The sequence below is a fragment of the Castor canadensis genome, chromosome 1 (assembly GCF_047511655.1).
Source record: "Castor canadensis chromosome 1, mCasCan1.hap1v2, whole genome shotgun sequence".
Taxonomy (NCBI): Eukaryota; Metazoa; Chordata; class Mammalia; order Rodentia; family Castoridae; genus Castor; species Castor canadensis.
In genome coordinates this window covers 15,594,411-15,616,239 of record NC_133386.1, presented here as the reverse complement: position 1 = coordinate 15,616,239, position 21,829 = coordinate 15,594,411, and the positions used below count along the sequence as shown (strand labels likewise).

Here is a 21,829-nt window from a genome sequence, read left to right as displayed (position 1 = left end):
TGCTGTCTCTGCCATTGCCACCAGCCTGTCCTCCAGCATTGCTCTGCTCGGTGTCCTTCTGAGAATCAGAACAGTCCCATAACTTTCAGGACTTTCTGGTTCTAAAACAAGCATCTGGCATTTCTGACATTTTCTGAAGAATTTTTGCTGCAAATAGCAAGAGGTCAACAGTTTAAAGTTTTCATCTAAAAATGCCTGTGTTGTAATGTTCAGTGAAAAAAAAAAAAAAAGGTCAGAGTACACCAAATTGTTTAACTTTCATTCTCCTTTATAAACCAACACCAGGCAGAACTGGAAGGAAATTACTAGAGGATTAGATATGATTGTTTCTGGATTATAAGTGATGGGTTTCCTTTACTCTCTAGAATTTGATAACTAAAAGAAGGTATGTAGGAGGATTTCTTCCATAGTTTGATTCTTTTGTCCATTTTTCCATTTGCCTTGGCAAACTGGATGCACTGAGGGGCTGCTGTCAGGGTCTCAGTGATGTGGTGGGCGGTCTTGAGTGACGTGGGTTGGCAAGGGTATAGGTCACAGGCAGGGCTGCCGGAGTAGAGAGCTGAGGCTGCTGTCCATGAAGCCCCAGGCTATAGCTAAGAGCTGCCCGGCATGGCTGTGCCTGTCTGCCTGTCTCCCCAACCTCTCTTCCCTCCTCCTCCGTGCCTGTTCCCAACAGGCTAGCAGAGGCATGCACTGTCTGGTAGACGGGGAGTCCTGGGGCCTTTACACAGTAGGGTCATGACAGTCAGGACTTCTGTGTAGTTCCTCTCTCTCTCTCTCTGTCTCTTTGGTAGTAGTGGGGTTTGAACTCAGGGCCTCACTCTTGCTACACAGGTGCTCTATCACTTGCCTCTTTGCCAGACATTTTTGTGTTGGTGTGGGACTGGGGCTTGAACTCAGGGCCTCACACTTGCTAGGCAAGTGCTTTATCATTTTCCACTCCACCAGTCCTTTTCATGGTGGTTGTTTTTGAGGTAGGGTCTCACTTTATGCTTGGGTGAACCTGGACCACAGTCTTCCTTTTTGTACTTCCCAGCATAGCTGAAATGATAGGCATATGCCACTGTGCCCAGCCATTTGTCCAGATGGAGTCTCATGAACTTTTTTTTTTGCCACAGGATGGCCTCAAATCATGATCCTCCTGGTCCCCACCTCCCAAGTAGCTAGTATTACAGGCTTGAAGGCCCATTTTCTCTTTGATCTTCCAGTAGTACTGTGAAGTATACAAGAAGGATGCTCTTACGTTCAGTTAGTTAGGAGGAAGCTGACCACTGGCAAATTCCAAAGCAGAGATGGAAATTCTGACCCTATTTTGCTTATATGAGTCAACAATGAATTTTAAGTCTTTTAAAGCCATCAATCCTATGTTGAAACAAAATTTTATATGGAAAAATTGACATGGATTTGAAAAACATCAAGTTGAATTTGGAGCAGGAATGATAAATAAGGATCTCCCTTCCCCATGCGGGAGGGTGCTGTTTTTGATTCCCAGTGCTTCAAGGAGCAAAGATGGAACCCATTAGCTCAGCCCATACTGAGCCGTAATAAATTGAAAGAGTACGTCAAGCCTGGAAAGGCCACAAAGAAGTCAGGGGAACACTGGGAGTGACCTCAGACAAACTCAGTGTCAGAAAATTGGAAGAAACTCAATGTCGTTCAGTGTTGCAGAAAGTTGAAAGAGGGGAGAAACCAAGTAAGGTATGAACTTGAAACATGAGTTCCAAAAGAGCTCCCAGAGCAGGAAGCAAATGACTGCACAATGGAAGCGATGCATAAGGAGAATGTGGATTGAGTAGTCTCTGCTTGATCGGTGTTTTCCTATGAAAATGGAACTGGCCAGAAGGGTCAGAGTGTAGCCACATTAAGAGTGTGGCCAAGCCTGGTTTGGAAAAATGACAGGAAAGAAACCCATAGAGAGGGTGGCTGAGGGGGTTAGTTGGAGTGAAAGGGGAGACAGAGGGGATGTGAGTGTCTACAACGGGGCAAGCTTTCAGATTTACTGTATCGAAGGAGAGATATCCCTTCTCTGAGAGCGCATTGGAGTTTGAGTGGACAAAGGCTTTGTTGAGGCAGAGTCCAGGGTGCTCAGCTGATGGTCACTATCTTCACTTATACCAGAGGTGAAGCTCTAGTAGAAAGCAAGTGTGGAAGGGGAGTCAGAGAGGTAGTCAGGGCTAAAGTTTTATCTTATGTTAGGACATTGGATTAATCTTGCCATAAAAAAGTACCATAGACATGGTGGCTTAAGCCAGAGAAATTTATTTCTCACAGTTGTGGAGGCTGGCAGTCTGAGATCAGGAAGATGGCGAGGTCAGTTTCTGGTGTGGGCCTCTTCCTGGCTCACAGATGGCTGCCTTCTCATGTCTGCTGTCTCTTTTTTATGAGGCCACTGATCCCATCATGGAGGAGCCACTCTCATGATCTCATCGAATCTAATTAGCTACCAAAGGTCCTCCTCTAGATACCACCACACCTCTGGGGTTTTGGGAACCCATATATAAATTCTTGGGGAACACAAACTTCAATCCATACTATTTACCAACTTCCTCCTGTCAGCTCACCATGGAAAATACATCTATAGCTCCCCAGCTTGTCACTGGTCACAGGCTCTTCCTCCCCTCTCCGTCATGTCTGGAATTTCAGGTGGGAGAGGGGGTGTGGGTGTGGGTGGGAGCGTGTGTGTGTGTGTGTGTGTGTGTGTGTGTACCACAAAAGCTGATCGCAAAGCTTTGACTTTTGACATCATAGACTTAGACAGTTCAGTCTGTATTTGTTGAGTTCAGATGTACGCTGAACCCTTTGGCTGTCCAGACTTCAAAAGCTATCAGTTTCCCAACTATCAGCTTGAGTCTGTGGCTACCTGACCTGTTTTCTTCTATCCTTAACTTCAGACACCCTATCTTCATAGCACCTGCTTCATTGGTACTGCCAGTCCTCTAGCTGTAGTCCATGTTGGTCACCATACTCCCCAGTCTTGCCTGTGACCTGCTACTGCTTGGGTTCCAGGAGGAGAAAGTCCAGAAAGCTTGCCTAAGTCCATCACCCAGGGGCTCCAGAGCCCCTGGCAGAAGAGGGAGGTTACCTAGGCTGTGGGTTGATGCTACAGGGTTGGCACATCTGGGGAAGAACAAGAGTCAAAGGCATTCTAGGAAGGGGGGACTCAGAGCAGTGATATAAAGGGTATCTGCTCTTGAGTTCTAGCTAGCAAAGCCTAGAAGGCTTGGGTGTGTACGTGGTGGGGTGAGGAGAGTCTGTGAGGAAGTTGTGGTTTCAGAACTGAGTTCACATCCAGAGGCCACAAGTGCAGGTCAGTTTTGTTGTGGCACAGGCTGCCATGGGACTTCTCACCTCCACTGCCCAGGAATCGCCTGAGGAGCTGAAATGCGGCTCCGATTCAGTTTGCCTGGGACCTGACTGAGCTGTGCCTGCAACAAGCTGCCAGGTAATGCTTGTCCCTGGGGGCCCTGTGAGCAGCCAGGCTCTGGGGTACCATGTAGCATGGTTGACCGAGGCCTGGGCTATAAGTGAGGCCCAGTCTCTGGTCAGGGCATATTTATGGGTCCTCAGGGTGAAAGCTGAAATAATAAAAAATGGAGTGAAAAAATACAGAAACCCAGCTACGGAAGGTGGGCAATGCCAACAAGACACCTTCCCTGGGAACTTGGACTGGAAATACCACACTTGGATCTGACCTGAGTGTTGGGAACTTTTTTAATGTTTACATTCTTTGTCCCAATCAGGTTGTTTTTTTTTTTTTTTTTTCAACAAAATGTCTCACAGTGAAGCTAGTTGGCTTATAGTTGCTTTTGCCATTAACCCTCCATTATTTTGGTGAATAGTAACACTTTTGTCACGAGAGAGTCAATTATTGAGTATAAAGAGCTTGTTATTTGCCGGGGAGCAGCTTATGTGCCCTGGAAGAATACTAGCTATGAGTGTCTCGAACTTGAGACCACTTGGCTGCTTTGTCTCCATGCATAGGCTTTGGTTTTCAAAGCAGCGAGATGTGTGTTTGTGTGTCTATAAAATCAAAACTTTTGGAGCTAAATGAAGATTAGACTGCTGCTTTTATTTATTTCTTGTTCTTTGCTTTTATTTGTCTCAAAATAGCTAGTAACGTAAAACATTGAAAATATCCCCGTCACTGACTATTCAGTTACTTCTTGTTGATGACACTTGAGACTTCTTACGCATTCCCAACATGTAGTGACATAATTTTTCAGAAAATGTATCTTTAAAAGTTTGTAGCAGGTTTCAACCTGAGTATTTAGATCCTACTCAAAATCCATGATGCACCGCCTATACAAGAATGGATTTAGAATTTTTACACTTTGTGAAATTACCATAAGAAGGGGACTAAGTAGAAAGGAGAAAAATAAAGAGAAGAAACGAATTCGGGCTATAATACATATATACATGGAAATGTCACAAGGAAACTCCCTGCAGAGCTATGTTAAACAAACAAAAATTTCATTTTTTTTGCAAAAACAGAGAACAGGAAGGCAAAACAGGTACCTCTCTGGAGGGGTGGGAGGGGTGAGGGGATAAAGAAAGGATATAGGAGGGTGATTATGTTAGAAATATTATATACTCATGTATGAAAATGGAAAAATGATACCTGTTGAAACTCTTCCAGGAATGGGGGGAGGAAGGATAAAGGAGAATGATGGAGGGGGTGAATTCAACTGTGATATATTGTAAAAGAACTTTTGTAAATGCCACAATGTATCCCCACCAAAACAATAATAAAAATAAATTTTAAAAACCATGATGTAGTTATTATTTTCTATTTTATTTAAAATATTTTCTCCCACAATAGAATCTCATTAAAACTAATAACTATAAATAGGCTATCTGTTAATTAATTATAGTGAAATGCCCACAAATAGCATATACATACAGATAGCATATAAGCTTCAATCATTTACTACCAAATGTGAATGTTTCTATGATGTAGAGTGGACTTATAAACACATTTAACTTACATTAACTCAATTCATGAGGTTGGTGAAAAGGAACCATAGGAAAACAACAGGATATCCCGTGGCAGTGCCACCTACTCAACAAATGCCCATTCTTGAGTGAAGCCAGATGTGCACTATCCATAAAGCAAAAAGGGCTGGAGGCGTGGTTCAAGAGGTAGATAACCTGTCTAGCCAGTGATGGGCCCTGAGTTCAACTCCTAGTACTGCCAAAAACAAAAGTGTGAAATCAAGTGGGTGGTGGAGAATAATAAACGTGAGAATAGGGTAGATTATTATGGAATGTTTGCATGTACATCAGATTTTTAGGGGCATGAAAGTGATTTATATTTCACATACACTATATATATGTGTATTTTTCTACATATGTGTATATATATCCATATATGTATATATGTGTGTATATATATCCATATATGTATACATATATGTGTGTGCATATATATACATATATATATATCCTGAATGTAATTTTATACAATATTTTTAGTGCGACTGTCCCATGAAGTCAGGTGTGGAATTTTACTCTTGTGATGCCATGTTGATGTTCAAACAGTCTGGGGTTAGGAATGCTTGCCTGTATAGTAAAAACGTGTGGCCTGGAGGGGCCGAGAAGACCTTGGTGGCATTGGTGACATTTTAAGCAGTGGTTGGAGAGGAAAAGGCTGGGATTTCCAAAGGCACATAATGGAACTTCAATGAATTTTCTAGTGCATGTCAACCTCTATAATCAAACCACACTCAAGGAAAATGCATAAAAGCAACTGACAGCATTAGGATAAAGCTTTTTTAAAAAATAAAGTGAATAAAATAAACACTTAAAATATTGTAAGAATAAATAAATTTCCCTATTACTAGAGCAAGTGGTTTAAATTCAGACATATGGAAAAATTTAACTTTCAACCCGAACATTAAGCCTGCTTTGGGAGAAACCCCATTAAAATAATGAAGTAATGAAACAATTGAACAATAAATCTTGATTTTGCCAAGAATACAGCAAATTCTTGGGGGCACATACATCATCATTTCCGTGGCTTAGATGATTACAAACACCAGTGTCTTTGCCTGCAAGCTACAGGCTGTGGTGTGTAATGGATTTCAGAAGCGGGTGGGCAGGAATTCAATGGGTGTTACCCTTCCAAGAAGAGTTAGCAGCATTTGGGGGGATGTGGAAACCTAAAACAATTCAAGTGTTGGAGTAATGGAAGATCTTCTGGAAAAATAATTAGCTCTCAATCCTGTTTGATTTGAATATTCAGTATATTCAATGGAGCTGTCACTGGAAACCAAGGGAGTAAGAATGAGGGCGGATACACTTCCTACCCTTCAGGGGCTTATCACAGAAGACTTTGAATTTCACACAAATGTTTTAAGTTGTTTCATTAAGTTTTCTCCACCACATCCCGATTATTTCCTGGAGAGCAAGTAAATTGCAGCTTTCACTGCTTTTTTTTGTTGCTGTTTGTTCCTTCATTTTCTGGAGTTGTGAAGACTGCTAAAAATTTCACTCTGGCTCCATGCCATTGAAATATTCTAACAGCCTGAATGAGAATTTTAGTAGTCTTGTAATTAAAATTAAAATGTAAAAGCCATGATGGACATTTTTGCAGGCATCACAGGTCTGTTTCTTGGTTTGAAATTTGTGACTCAGCTGTGTGTATTTTGTAGTTTAGCACAATGGGAAACTGGTGCCCAATTTGGTCTCATTTGGTCTTTTTTCACGTTTCTAAACTCAGCTTGCTTTGCTTTTACAACCCATATCTCGGCTTACCTGGAACTATATTTTCTTTTTCAATTAAATGAGTTCAAATATGCTCTCATCAATGGATGTATCTCCAACGAACTGTGAGCATGATTTTTTTTCCCTTTTCTCAGTTGTTAGACTAAAGGATTTTTAAGATACCCAATTGATGTAACAAACAGCTTTTCAGGGAGCTTAAGTACACTGGATCATGTTAAATGTGCATCGTAATTATAAGCTACCTGCTGATTTCAGGTATGCTTTTAAAACGTTAAGTGCACCTTAAAATAAGGCAACTGATAGACGTGCGGTGGTTTGGCAGGCCCCGTTAAGCTGTTGATGTATATCGAGGGCTCTAATTCTGCATACTGCACAGCACTCATAATGGGTTTTGATCATGGCCTTGGCAGTTAGTAGCTTACAATATGTGGGACTATCGGCCTTTTCTGTTTGGAATTTTAAATAAATAGCATGTCTTTCGTTTTTAACAGAGGCCATTCTTAAGTTGAAGGGCATGAAACAATTATCTTTATGGTTATCGTTTGTAGATAAGTTAATGGTTTCCTGTGCAAATAATTGTAGAGTCAGCATACCTAGGATCTGAGTTCTTTTTAAAGACATGCAAAAAACTTAGCTACAGATATGAACCTCTCTTCAGGGTCATTAAACAACTTCAAAGTGTTAATGCTCGTGCAAAGACCCCCTTTCTTGCCTTTTTTATATGAGTAACAATTTCAGCATAAAATAGCCAGATCACACTACGTCATCCATGGCTGTTTTTAAAAGTGTGGATAACACTCATCACGGTTGCACTTACAGAGAGGGAAGGAAGCTGCTTCCACCTGGATGAACTGGGGTTTCTCAGCAGGAGCTTTGGCCCCGTGTCCAGTCCACTGACCTGTTAATGTGATTAACATGGTTCACTTGGGACCCTGTTTTGGTTCAACAGTGGCTCCTCTCGTCCTTTCCTGTGATCATCCATTCCGCACCAGAGTACAAACACTGCCCATCTTCCTGTGCTTGGTTTTGATTATAAACTTGCTTTCAAATCAGAGTTTAGATTTTTTTAATCCCTTATTTAGTGCTTTTTAGTTAGTTTCACGTGTTTGGAGCTCTAGGTGGTTCTAACTTTGAAATATTCTCTTTGATAGAAGTTAGATGCCTCATGAATGAGGGTTGACCTACTCCAAATGGATGTATTGTTTTACAAATCTAAATGCTTGAGGAAGAGGTGAAATCAAATATAAAGTCAAGTATAGTTATTACTAACAATTGCTACATTAGTATTGAATTCTTGATCTGAAAAATGAGGATATTAACATTTTTCCCCTGTCTCTTCCACCCTATGACCCAGGTGACAAACTAGTCCTGGTTTACCCAGGACTTTCCCAGTTTTAGTACTGAAAGTCACATGTCTGGGAATCCCCTGATCCCAGGATGGTCAGTTGCCCTACCTGTGACCTCCCAATTTGCTAGACTACAATTTTTACAGTGTCATAGTTGAATATATTTACAATTTTTATTTTCATGGCATAACTATGAATGTCTTTTTGTTTGGTGTGTAGGTTGTTTCTTATAAAACTGTAAAGCCAAGATGGAAATATTACTTTCTGTAGATCCAAAATATTAGTAGATCCATAGAAAAAGAACTCCCATCCTAAACCACTGATTTTTGCTACTTGATTGACATTACCCCAAAGGCTTCATTGCTCTATAAACACCTCTCTACTTTTGGATTGTATTCGGTTTTTCTTGTTTTTCTGTATTCCATGTTGTTCTCTTATTTAGATTCTTTTTTTTCCCCATTCAATAGGCTATTATTCTCTTTAAGTAACTTTTGATACATAATATTTATGGATTGTAAATTCTGTTACTACATGTTTGAAACTGCCTACCTCTTTGCAGTTAGGAAGTTTTGCTTTATCCTTAATTCTGAAATTTCACCATGACCTTTTCCCACTAATCCTCGTTTTTGTTTTTTTTTGGCCTTTATGATCTTGAGTTCCTTTTAGCTCAGGGTATTTTCTTCCTACTGGTATTAATGTGTCTTTCCTTAGAACTCCAGCAGACCGATCTTGTACCTCTTGGAGTTTATTCTTCACGTCTTACCTATTTTCCTTTTCTTTACGGTGCTTCTTTTTTTCTGTATGTTCTGGAGGTTTTCTTGGCTTAAATTTTTAATCTTTAGTCATGTAAATTCTTTAGTCCATTGAGTTTTCTGTCTAGACTCCTGTTAATAAGAACTTTCTCGTTCTTGTTCTACTTTGATGAGAGGAGTGTGAATATCTATCGATATTGTTCTGGCTCTTATTTTTCACAGATGATCTTCCCTGATTGCTTAGAAATCTTCTTTTCTAGCATCAAAACACTTACTTGTTTTGTTAATTTTTAGATAGAATATATTTCTGGTTTTCACCAGGGCCCCAGTTGCTGCTGACTTAGCTCTCTTAAGGTTCCTCACAATTTAGGTTTTTATGTCTTCCTATGCCATCCTTCTGTTTTTGGCTGCATTTCTCTCTGTCTCTCAAGTCTTCCCGAAAAGCTATTCTGATTGCCCTCCTTCTATATCATTTCCACAGAAGGTTCTGGAATACTGCCTCCTCCCCCAGCCACAAGCACTCACCCTTTGCTCTTAACATTCGTTGACCCTTGCTGGAACCTTTCTTGTTATTGTCCCTCCCTCTCTTGCTCTTCTCAGCTAGACAAGGATCCCTGAAATGAAGGCAAATAAAGGTGCCCGAGAGACCAGAGCATTCCCAGGCATGGGAGGGTGAGGGTGGGGATTTTTTTGGCCAGGTAGCTGCTCCCTTATCAGGTACCTCTGTATAAGAAAGAGTGATAGGGGAGCTTACATTTCTGCCTCATAGTTAGAAACTTAATTGGATTGAAACTTAATTTCTGAAATTATTTTATGTTCCAAAATTCTTCTAAGAATTAGCCAGTAGATGACCAAAATAGAAGCTATTAAAATTCTCTTTATATAACAGGAAATAAAATTATACAACCTGGATGCATTCCTGAAATTTCTTTGTGGTTTGGCTTCAGTAAATTACTACTTTACTTACAGCTTTTAAAATATATTTAGTCTTAAGTTTAAAGAGTGAGAACCACATGTGTAAACATCACTGAATACCGTTGTTTTAATGAATGGGGCATGAATGTTATTTATATTCTTTGTTCACTTCCTCTGGAAATCCCGTTTCTTTTGGGAAGGCTTTCACTTAAATTGTACTCACCTTAAAAAGCGAAAAGCATTCACTTAGGTATATTTTAACTCAACCACAAAACTCTCACTGTTGTTACTAAGAGCAACTTGGCCCAAATCTCTAAATACAATGCTTTCAAATTAGATTGTCTGTCTTAAAATAGCAAATAAAAATACCTATGTCACTATAGTAAAGAATAGGTGTGTTTAGAGAATTCAAATAACCCTTATTTTATTTATGCTTTAATAGATAAAATCCTGTCTCAAAATTACTTTTGAGAAATAATTTTTCAGTTGGTGTTTCAGTCACAGGGAGACAGGTGGGCAGGAACCCATGACAAGGGTTCCTGGGCTGGGCTGAGGAGTGTGGGTTCAGCTACATAGTGTTGGGGAACCTTTTGGAAGGTTAAAGCAATGAAGTCATGTTATCATGGTTTTCATGTAGCTGACGGAATAAAAGTAGGACCAGGGGTAGACAGAGGGGAGGTTGGTCTTGTTGATCTTGTGATTCATGTCAGGAAATAATAGAACCATGACTGAGGCAGTAGGATGGCTCCTGTCCAGCTCTTTAAGTTTTCATCCTGTATTTATTGTGCTGCCACTAGACTAATTTGCTAATTATTCTTTTTGGAGCTAGAAGGGAGGTTTCTACAAGTCTGTCCTTTTATAAATGATGAAACCTGAGGTCTCAGGAGGTGAAGAGACTACTCCAGGTCAGACAACTCACTTGCGGCTGAGCTTGGTTTGGGCCCAGGTCTTCAGACATAAAGCCAAGTTCTTCCTGTGATGCTCTCCATCCATCTCACCTGCTGCCTGCTACACCCAGCCAGGCCAGGCCAGTGTCCCACTTTCTGGATCTAGCACCTGCTGGCTGATGACACAGAAGGTGATTTTGACAGACTTTCTATTTTTTTTCTAACTAGCTCATGGCTGGCTCTTCAAAATGACTTATTTCTAATCTTCCCTACTTTCCCCCAAATATACCTTCTTACCCATCACACTCAGAAGATAATCTTGTCTCTTACATCCCAAGGAAATAGAAGTCACTTGAAAACTCACTGGTCTGTCAAATCTACTAATAACCACCATCTTCCTGCCCTTTGTTACAGTAGCAAGTGTCCTCCCTAGGCTCTAGGTTTTAGCCCCTCTTGTCTTTTAGAAATACTTTTGATTATTTTTCCTTGTCCATTATTGTCAATCCCTCCTTCTCTGAAGGATCTGTCCTGTCAACATGTATATATCATCTGCACTGTCCCAATTAGACCCTGCTTAGAATACTTACCCCACTCTCGCTCTTTCTAGCTCCCCTCTTTCAGTTATTTCTGTGACACATGGCATTTCACTCCTCAGCCTGAACCATTTCTACTTGAGTCTTAATAATTTCACAAAACTCTCACAGAAGTTAGCGATGACCTCATGTCACTAACCCCAGCCAGCACATTTCGCTAGGTTATTCATTCAACAATTACTTCTGAGCAATCCCACAGGCTGGGCATTGGGAAACAGAGGCTCATGAGGAGGAATGAAGAGATAGATGCTAAACATATAAATGGAGTTGCTGATTATTTAGATCAAAAAGCATAATTCTAACTAAATTTATAATGGTAGGGACTATGTTTCTGTTTCATAATAAAATTTGAGACAGCCTGTTCTCTACCATATCTGTGCCCAATGAGCTCTGCCCTCTAATCTAGGTAATGTCACATGATCAAGTGCCCAGGCTTTTATAGATTCTCAACTGTTTGAGCTAAGTATGCTCACAGACAGAATTTGAAGAAATATTACTCTGTTCATACAATTAGAAATTAGACATCAGGTAGATATAGCCTATGAAAAATGTTCTCTAAAATGAATCAATAATATAGTCTAACCTGGCAAGATAGATTGAAGAAAATCCTAATAGTTTCTTGTGAAGAAAACTAAGAACATTATGCAGACAGGACCTTTGTGAATTGAAGAGTCCCTGAAATATCTCTGAATGGTAATCACATTAAGTTTTGAGCCTTGTGCAGATCGCTACGCTACTGGAAGCTTTAATAATCGTAAAAATAGTTGGCTTAAGTACAGATTGAAAATGACAAGGTTTCTTTGCATTTGTCATTTCTCACCCCGTTTTCCTCAGGAGCCATGTTATTCAATTTTAACATTTTCCCTCTTTTTGGCAGCAAAAGCAGTCCACAGTCTCCAAACCAGAGATTTCCAGGAAGTGCTGGTTGCTGTAGGTGGAGGGATGTGTTAGATGAATAAGTTACTGTTTGGTAGTCACTGTAAAATGTTTTATTGGAAGTCAGCCCTCTGTAGTCCTGTTTCCCTTCTCCCCCCCTCAACCTGAAAGCTTACTGAAATACCCTCAAGATGAATATTCAATGAAAACTCTGTGATATATTTGGTAGTTTACTTTTTCAAAAAATGATATGTCAAAGCCTATTTTCTTGATTGATATGGAAAGGTTTTTAGTAAAAGGAAATTGCCTTTCTAAATATAACATTTTCAAGTGATGGAATAGGTGGTTTTTTTTTTCCCATATGCTGCCTGAATAAAAGCAGTGTTTTTATAAAAGCCTGGTTTAGAAAAAACAAAAAGCAAAAAAACCAAACCAAATCAAAACAAAACCCTGTTTTGTTTTGTTTTTTGCTTCTAGCATGTTTTATTACTATATAGTTAACCAATAATGCAAATAATATACAATAGGACTAATCAAAACCCTGTTCTTTACCATTGAATAAATAGGGGAATACAAAATTGGGTGTTTAAAGTTATCTCCCAAATATTAGTTTGTTAATTAACCAGCAGAAGTAACTGATCCCTCTTTTTCTTGTTACCAAATCTATTTTAGTTACAGGTATTCAGTTGGACCAGCTGAGTTCTGTTCAATTTCACTATGTTGTGAAAGCACACTTGTTTGTCATGGCTTGGTCACATTCTAACTTGCTTAAAATTATTGCTCTACATTGAAAGAAGCTCTTGAACGCTCATTTACAAAAGGTGGTGCTTAGAGAATGTTTCTGCTGAAAAATGTTTATCACTTTCTGAGGCTTCCTCTGTTTCATTGTGTAGATTCTGCCAAAACTAACTTTCACAGTCCCCTTCCTTCTCCACATTCAAATCTGCACTTGATCTTTTCAAAGTCTTGCCTTACCCATGTTACCCCTCCTCTTGTGTGCTACACAGTCCCAGGTTTAATATTAGAGTTGGATCATTGTCATCCTTTGATCATCATCGTTGACTTTTTTAGATTGCGTCTTGCTGTGTAGCCCAGGATGGCTGGAACTTAGTATGTAGCCTCGAAGTCATGATCCTCCTACCTCAGCCTCCCCAGTGCTGGAATTACAGGTGCATTTCATGCACAGTGTAGAGTTGTAGTGCTCTTGTACATTCAGAAGCACACCGTATGACTGTGTCTGCCTCTGGGCACTGTCTCTGGCTAAATCTTCAGTGGACATCCATTCGCTGGAGGCTCCAAGTGGGTAAGGACTGCATGTGTGTTAGTTACAGCTGAATCCTTAGTGCCTATGTGGGTAAACCACAGGCACTCCACTGTGGGAGGTTTTTGAGGCACTTTAAGAGGAGCACAGGCTGCTTGGGTGACAAGAGAGTGAAGTTAGGAAGGTGCTGATGGCTGTATGACTGCATTTGCAGTTTAACCCCATCCAGTCTGTTCAGTGACATGTGGTTCCCCAGGAGGCGCTTATTATTTTTCTTTGTGACCCCCATGCCTACAGCACCTTGTGGTGTGTCTGTGTGCAATGAGAAACCTTCTGTCTTTTACATTTTTCTCCAGTGTATCTCCAGCATTGAAAAATAGAGGAGAATGTTGCTGGTGTCCAGCTCTGGGGAGCCAGCTTTTCTTTTTCTTCACCTCCTCCTCCTCCTCCTTCTTCTTCTTATATTTTATTATTATTATTATTTTCTTATTTTTTCATTATTTTCTTTGTTGAGCCTTCTTTGCTGTTAGATATGCAAAAGAGGGACTTAACAGGGAATTTGAGGAAGGGGTCACCACTGGCACTCCTAATTTTCAATTAACTATTGCAGTTAATTATCCTATGTCAAGTCATTATGCCAACTACTAGTCTGTTTAAAAGATAAATAAGAAATGGCAAAAATCTAAGGTTTCGACTACTAAACTCTGCTTTGGTCTCCTTTTATTTAAAAAACAAAAACAAAAACAAAAACCCGTCTCACAGTCAATTTACCATGAAATCTAGCCCAAACTTGGGATGTATCCAGCATCAGTGTAATTCGTCTCAATAGTGTTTTAAAAACTTTAATCAATGCTATCTGATGTGAGATCCTATGGCAGCCAGGAATTGATACAAACTAGGCCCTGAACTTGTCTTAAAATCTCAACTCATCTCATTAGTTTTATTTATATGCAGCATGAAGAGCCTGAAGAGATATGCAAACCTGATCTATAACATCTGGATTGAGTGGGAAGAAACTCACTTTTGACAAGTCATTCCAAATACATCTGTCAAAATGCCAATGAAAACAATCCAGTTTATTAAAACGGCTCAGTGTATGTAGTTTTTCGTGAACACACCCACTGTACAATGGGAAGTGAATTCTTTGGAGACACCATGCCTTATTCACTTGGTAATCCCCTGTGCCTGGTGTACTTAGTATCTGATACATGTAAGGTATTTGCCACATAATTGGATCAAATTATGATAAAATTAGTAAATGTACTAATTAGGAGACAAGAAACATGAGCTATTGAAAGATTTGTCCTTTCTCATTGTTTCCATTTCCAAATTCTAGGTGATTTGTTGTTTGCTTATTTTAAATGGTTGAAACCACTAGGTTGCTCCAAAAAAAGAAAAAGTCCATGAGAGATATGAAGTTAGGAATTGAATTGACTTGAGTTTTCAAGGACAGCTATGGAGCACATATCTTTGGAGCCTCTATGAGAACAGATATGTGTATCTGCAAAATAGATTCTCTCTACTTACTGGATGGATAAATAACCAATTTGGAAATATTTAAATAATCATCCACATGAATAGAAAATTCCAATGATTGCCTGACATTCTTTTCTAGAATACCTGGTAGTTTAAATTCTCTATCCTTCTCCCTTCCCACCTTCACCATCTGATTTCTACTGTGAATTCTGTGGTTGATGGCTCTTCTTACTTAAGCAATATGTGAGCATATAGTGTCTTTTTTTCCATTTTTTAAATTCATTTATTCACATGTGCATACATTGTTTGGGTCATTTCTCCCCCCGGCCCCCCACCCCCACCCTCTCCCACCCGCCGCCCGCATATAGTGTCTTGAAACCAGAATTTGGTCCAATGGAACAAGCTAATAACACTCAGCTTTTCACAAGAAAGAGCTAGGAAAAAAAGAGAATTCTTTATATTCTTCTAATTTTTGTAACTTTTCTGTATATTTCCATTTTTTCTCTAGTTACAACAAAAATAAGACTGTTGGAAATCTATCTAATGAGACCTCTTTGAGATTTTTAGATTTTACAAAATGAGATAACTTTAATTTTATTGGAAGATATTTTTAAGGACCTAAATAAATGGAAAGGGAGGGGTAATATGTTCATAGATAATCTCATTATTGTAAAGAGGTCAGTTGTTACAAATATACATCCACTGCAGTCCCAATGAATCCAGCATGTTTTTAGTGGAACTTAGAATGATTATAAAATTTATATGGAAGAACAGAGATTCATAAATAGCCACAATAATCCTAAAGAAGAAACAGAAGAATTTAGCAATGTTGTTTATATGGTATATAATGCTATAGTAATTTAAGCGGTATGATTTTGGCAACAGGGATAAGCAATTAGGTTAATAAAACAGAAATCCTTAAATAGGCCTACATTTCTATAGAAACCTGATAGATGATAGGTGAATTGAAAATCAATGGAAAAGATAAATTAATAAATGATTCTGGGATAATTGTTTATCTTTATGGAAAAATGAAAATGTATCCCTGCCTCACAGCATACACAGAAATCAATTTCAAATAGATTTAGAACTTAAACATGAAATAATTATAAAGCTTTTTAAAGAAATATAATCTATCTTAATCTCTTGGGTTCAGGAAAGAATTTCATAAACAAAATACAAAGGTCATTAAAATACAGAGAGCATATGTGACAGCTTCACATTTAAGAGCTCTCATTTGTCAAGTGACATTAAAAGCAAATCATAACCCATAACAGACATAAGCATTTATACATCGAGGAATACATAAATAACTCCAGCACATTTATAAGAAAAACACAATCCAATAGAAAGGGGAAAAATACAAGTTTTTCAGAGGGAGGGAAACATAAATGGCCAATAACAATAAATAACTTAGGAAAATATGCCCCGCCTCATTAGCATTTAGGAAAATGCAAATTTAAACCAGTCACACCATTTTGCACCCCTCCGAAAAGTTATAATTAAGATTCTATAGTATTAATTGTGGGCCATAATATGAACAAAAGGACTGTCACACTCTGGGTAGAGTGTAAAATGGGCAATTACTCTCGGAGAAACTCAGCATTATTAGTCAAATTCAGTATGTATAAGATGAACAACCCAGCAGTTTCATTCAGATAAATTCAAATTAGAATCCCCTGCACATGAACACAGCAGACAGGTGTGACCCTGCTTACAGTAGGAGAAACCTGAAAACAATCTAAAGGTTCAAACAATGGAGCATATAGAGTCACATGTCACTTAATGATAGGGCTATAGTCTGAGAAATTCATTCTTAGGCAATTTCACCATAGTTGTGAAAACGACACAATTTACTTACACAAACTGAGCCAGCTGTGATGTTACTAGGCACTCTAATAGCACATATGACACCACTGTTGTATACAGGGTCCATCATTGACTGACTTGTCAATATCCCGTCCATGACTATAAATATACCACAAATTACCCAATAAAATACTACCTGCCCTTGCAAACAATTACACTACACAGTTAGCAAAACAGCATAATATTGAGTGGGGAAGTAAGTTACACTGGTATATGTATAAGCCTATTTTACAAGTTCAAAAGCACAGGAATTTGATCAAAATGAGATTCCTCCATGTTAGGTCATTCTCAGGCCCCTGATGTTAGCAGTACCTCTAACTCAAAATCCTCTCTTATTCATATCTGAGAGGAGCAGGGAAATTTCCTTTTTAATAAAATATCCCGAATGAGGTCTGATCGGCCCCGATTGGTCTAGCGTAGACTTATCCTTGAACCAATCACAGTAATTAGGTGGAACATGATGGATGGCTTAGCTAATTAATGACCCTCGAGAACATGGGCTGAAGTAAAGCAAGAGAGAGGAAAATGCTGATATCCCCGGGCGCCAGACAGTAGGTAGATGGATGTCTCTAAAACAGTAGAGGATACTGTTCCACCCACTTAGGAGAAGTTAATTTGTATCACACCAACCATTGCTACTTGCTTGTGGTCTACAAATAAAATGAAGCAGCTCTCATGTTGCAATAGGCCCAGAGTCACAAGTTACCTAGCTAGTACTCCCAAACCAGAGGGATAGATATGAAATGACACACCCCAAGATGGCAGGTAGAGACAGAAGCAGACTTTGACCCAAATAGAGCTTCTTTGGGGACTTACATGATACAATTTTGTAGACCCTCAAAAATACTCACTTTTGTTTTGTCCACTAGATCATCTGTATTACTGATTTGAAGAAAACTTTCTAGAAACTTACAGAAAGAACATTGGTAGATTCCCCCATTAGACACTGATCTAAAATTCTGTCACTTCCAATAGACCATATATGGATTTCCACCCTCACTTCATTTCCTTTTATGAAGTTCATGTGTTTTACTCATGAAATAAATTTCATGCTTACAAACAAATTCTTGGGGCTCCTATATGTCAAATAATTGCTATTTTATGGAAAAATGTTTGTATTTTAGGAGTTTGTTCAGTAATTATCATAAGTACAAGTGTTATCATAACTTTCAATTGTTCCTTTTTAAAAATCATGCCTAAATCAGACTGTTAAAACAACTTTTACTTAGTCACATGATATAATGACTTCTATTTTGTCCTATGTACACAAAGCAAGGTTAGTCCTTTCATGGGTAATTTTGTTAACGTTCACTCTGGGATAACTATATTTGATCCTATAGCTATTGTAACATAGCTTTTAGTCTCTCTTTGAGTGCTGTCTAAAGTCGAAGGTGAGCTTATTTTAGACACGGTAACTAAAAGGACATGGTGTTATATTGGACTTGTGTCTCCTTTTTACAAAACCAACCCTGACATCTTATTTATTTTTATACTCATGCTCACATTTACTGCATTTTGCCTATATAACTTATTTTAAGCATTTATCTTGCTTATACTCCAGACTGTAAACTTAACATTGTCCTTTGGCCAAAAGCAATAAAATGTAACCTGTTTCATCATGATTCAGTAAAGTGCGATAGTATTTTCTTGGCACAAGTATAATATTGACGGCTACTTTTGTTTTGTTTTTACATCAAATTCTATTTGTATTTAATGCTTTGAGTATACTACATTAGTGGATTTTGCACTTAAGGCCAGATAATCAAATAGTCTTAGTGCATTTTTTTCTAAAAATCACATATTGAATTTACAGAACAGCCTCCAGGTTTCTCAAGCATTCACCTATAAAAGCATTGCTGATTACAAAAGTCCTTTTGTTTCTCACATTCCTGTAATGACCAAAACCCCCAGTCCATTACTTTACCTCATATTGAATTTCCTGACTATATATAGTGCTTTTTCTTCTTTCTTAAAAAGGTACATTTGTACTTTTTGTTATTTCTTGTGAGGAAATCATGGTCCTAACTTAAAGATTTCTTTAAATGCCTTCTGTAAAGATTCTTTACTGTAAGTATAATTTTTCTAAATATGATCTATTTTCAGCTTGTCTCCATTTTCATGTATTTGTGTGTAGGCAAATCACAAGTGTCCAGTTGTCACTGGCCAAAAATTATGGATTTTTTGCTTCAAATTATTTGAGGACTTCTTTACCATTTTAATAAGTTTTTAAAAGATTTCTTTTGAGTTTGCTAAGTATTCAATCTTGACACCTGCTTGTGGTGGTAATTTGGTCTGTTGATTTCCTTTCACTGTTGCATAGTGGGCATCTATTTTCTAGGCTTTATTTATATTTCTGTATCTTAAAATTTTTAATTATCACATAATAATTGTACATATTTTTGGGGTACAGAGTGATATTTCAAAGCATGTATACAATATGTAACAGTCACACTAGAATAATTGGCATATCTATCACTTCAAACATGTATCATTTCTTTGTGCTGGGAATGCTCAAAATCCTTTTCCTCACAATTTTGAAACAATAATAGGTGTCGCTCATAGTCACCTCCTTATGCTATAGAACACTGGAAGTTATTCTTCCTATCCAGCTTCACCCCTGTACTTACTAACCGTGATCCCCTGACCCTTGCCCTGCTGCTGGCAACCACTATTCTATCTTACTTCCATGAGATCAGCTTTTTTAGCTTCCACATATCACTGAGAACATGTGGCATTTGTCTTTCTGTGCCTGCATCTTTCATTCTCTTCCTGATTTGTGCAAAAAAGTACTGGATGATTTTAGATCTTTTTTTTTTAACATTATATTAAATCATCCTTCTATTTTCAGGTTACTGAGAGGGTATCAGATAGAGGTTCTGAGTTTATCACGTTAGCATCTTTGAAGACACGAATGTGGTTAAAGCTCTTGTGACCTATTGATAGAGCATAATAGTTCTATTTATATAATATTTATAGACTAAACCCTGTTTATAGTGATGTGTCATTTACCGGAAACTGGGTTTTCTGAACACTTTATTTAGGATTCTTAGATCTTATCTAGTACTTTTCTCTCTTGGTGCCTTATCAGTTTTGGTTATCAGGTTAACATCATCAAACAAACTGGACAGACTCATTTTTTAAATATCCTGAAAGCTTTTTATATAGTTAGGGAACTATTTTTTTATTATTATTATTTAATCATTGAAGTAAACCACATGTATTCATTCTTCAGCTTTTATATTTTAGATTCTCTTTTGATAATTAAATATTACCATAGAAAACTGTTTCCATTGAAATGTTAAAATCTTATTTATAAGGATATTTTAATTGAGTACTCATCTTTAAATCTTTTCTATTTCTTTGATATATTCTTTGAACAATTCTAGTTTCATGGTGGATTTTTTTAAGGTAGGACTAAAATTTGAACTCAGGACTTTGCATTTGCAAAGCAGTCTTTCTACCGCTTGAGCTACACTTCCAGTCCATTTTACTCTGCTTTTTTGGAGATGGGGACTCACAAACTTTTTGCCCAGACTGGCCTCAAACTGCAATCTTCCCAATCTCAGCCTTCTATGTAGCTAGGATTACAGGTGTGAACCACAGGCACCATCTTCATGTTGGATTTTAAGACCAGATTTTTCAGACATTCAACTATAAATTATTTCAACTTGCAACGAACCAGCTTTTGTTTTTTAAATATCTAAATTGCATTTCTGCTTTTATTTTTATTTCTGCCTCTCTAATATATATATTGTTGTCTTCTAACTTAACTAAATTTAAATATTTAGTTTGTTTCTTTGTTCTCACTAATTAAAAAAGACCACCAATTACTTATATCAAAAGAGAAACGGCTTTGTTTTTACTCCCCATACACAAACTGAGATTAGCTTACCTCTACCCATCTCTGACAGCCCTCCATTTTTTTATATTTACTTTTTTTTTTTTGAAACAGAGTCTCTCTACGTAACCCACAATGACCTCATGGCTCCTGTGTCAGCCTCCCAAGTGCTGAGATTATAGGCATGTCCACTGTGGCGGGCTCCATTCCTCCCTTCCAAATAACATGAGCCAGTATTTCAGACATAAGTGGAGCTAGATATTAAAGTTCTTTATTAGATTTTTCTCAGGACATTTGAAGTTTGCACTCTCTTTGTCTCTTTGGACTATTTTATAGTAATAATAATAGCATACTTAGTCCCTCCTTCCCCTTTTATGTATTATGCCACTGTGTTATTAATGCTACTATGTAACTACTTTTTCACTGTTCAGTCAACTGGAATTTTTTTAGTAACTTCACAAAGATACACAGCTGATAAACTTGTAGACAGGCTTATCTTTAGAACTCTGCAAACATCAAGGTGTCTGTGGTTCTTTTTTTTTCCAAAATAGTGAACGGAAAAGCTGTGAACTGCAAACCTTACCAAATGCAAACCTCCCCTGTTTCTGTGTGAACTCCCCTCCATTGCCTTCCAAAGATGGAAGCTGGGAGGATGGGAGGAGTCGTGGGACTTAAGCATAGAGAAGAACTGGGGGATAGGGTGGCGATGGCTGTGGGTGGCTTTTCCCATCCCGTGGAGGACTTGTGTTTCAGAGCTAGAGATGCTGTGGTTGAGATTGACTGACGTCACAACTCTACTGCCCTGCTTCGTGCCCTTGGGGTTTGTCTTCTCCATTAGAGGGAATTCTTCCTGGCTTATGGCAACTTGTTGACCCCTTTGTTTTTAGGATTTTTGAAAGTTCAGCTCTTGAATTTTCTGAGTATTTCAAGGGAAGGGTAAAGTCAAGGCTGATTATATGTCAATAACTTTCTAACCCCACATCCTGTAAGTTTTTTAATTAATTTTTTGTGATCTTGGTCTGTCTATTACAAAATAGTGTGGGCTTTTCCTGGGAAAATTCTGGCCTTTTTGCTGTCAGTCTTCCTTTTGCCTCTTAAAATCTATCCCGATAGAGATAGATTTTTCATGTTCCATTAAAGTAATTCTGAAAAAGAAATATTTCAGTAACAAGTGCTTTATTTTTTGTTTCACTACAGGTGAAGACTGATGTTAGGAGTTGAAGGTGAGCTTGAAAAGGTACACCGCAACTATACAGTGAGTTGGTTACTCTTTTTCTTTTGCCCAGTGAGTAT

The 21,829-nt window shown here is 38.2% G+C and overlaps 1 protein-coding gene across 8 annotated transcripts in view; it reads left to right on the top strand.

The window, feature by feature from the left end:
* Positions 1 to 21,829, top strand: part of Plekhg1 (pleckstrin homology and RhoGEF domain containing G1) — a 200,321-nt gene that overhangs the window by 39,876 nt on the left and 138,616 nt on the right. For 2 of the 8 annotated variants that reach the window (XM_074072328.1, XM_074072329.1), the window contains exon 2: positions 21,734 to 21,759. In XM_074072328.1, the coding sequence (XP_073928429.1) occupies positions 21,744 to 21,759 (16 nt within the window). In that variant the 5' untranslated portion in view covers positions 21,734 to 21,743. Of the gene's footprint in view, positions 1 to 21,733; positions 21,822 to 21,829 lie in introns of all 8 variants that reach the window. The other 6 variants (XM_074072332.1, XM_074072336.1, XM_074072330.1 and 3 more) reach the window with 3 other exon arrangements.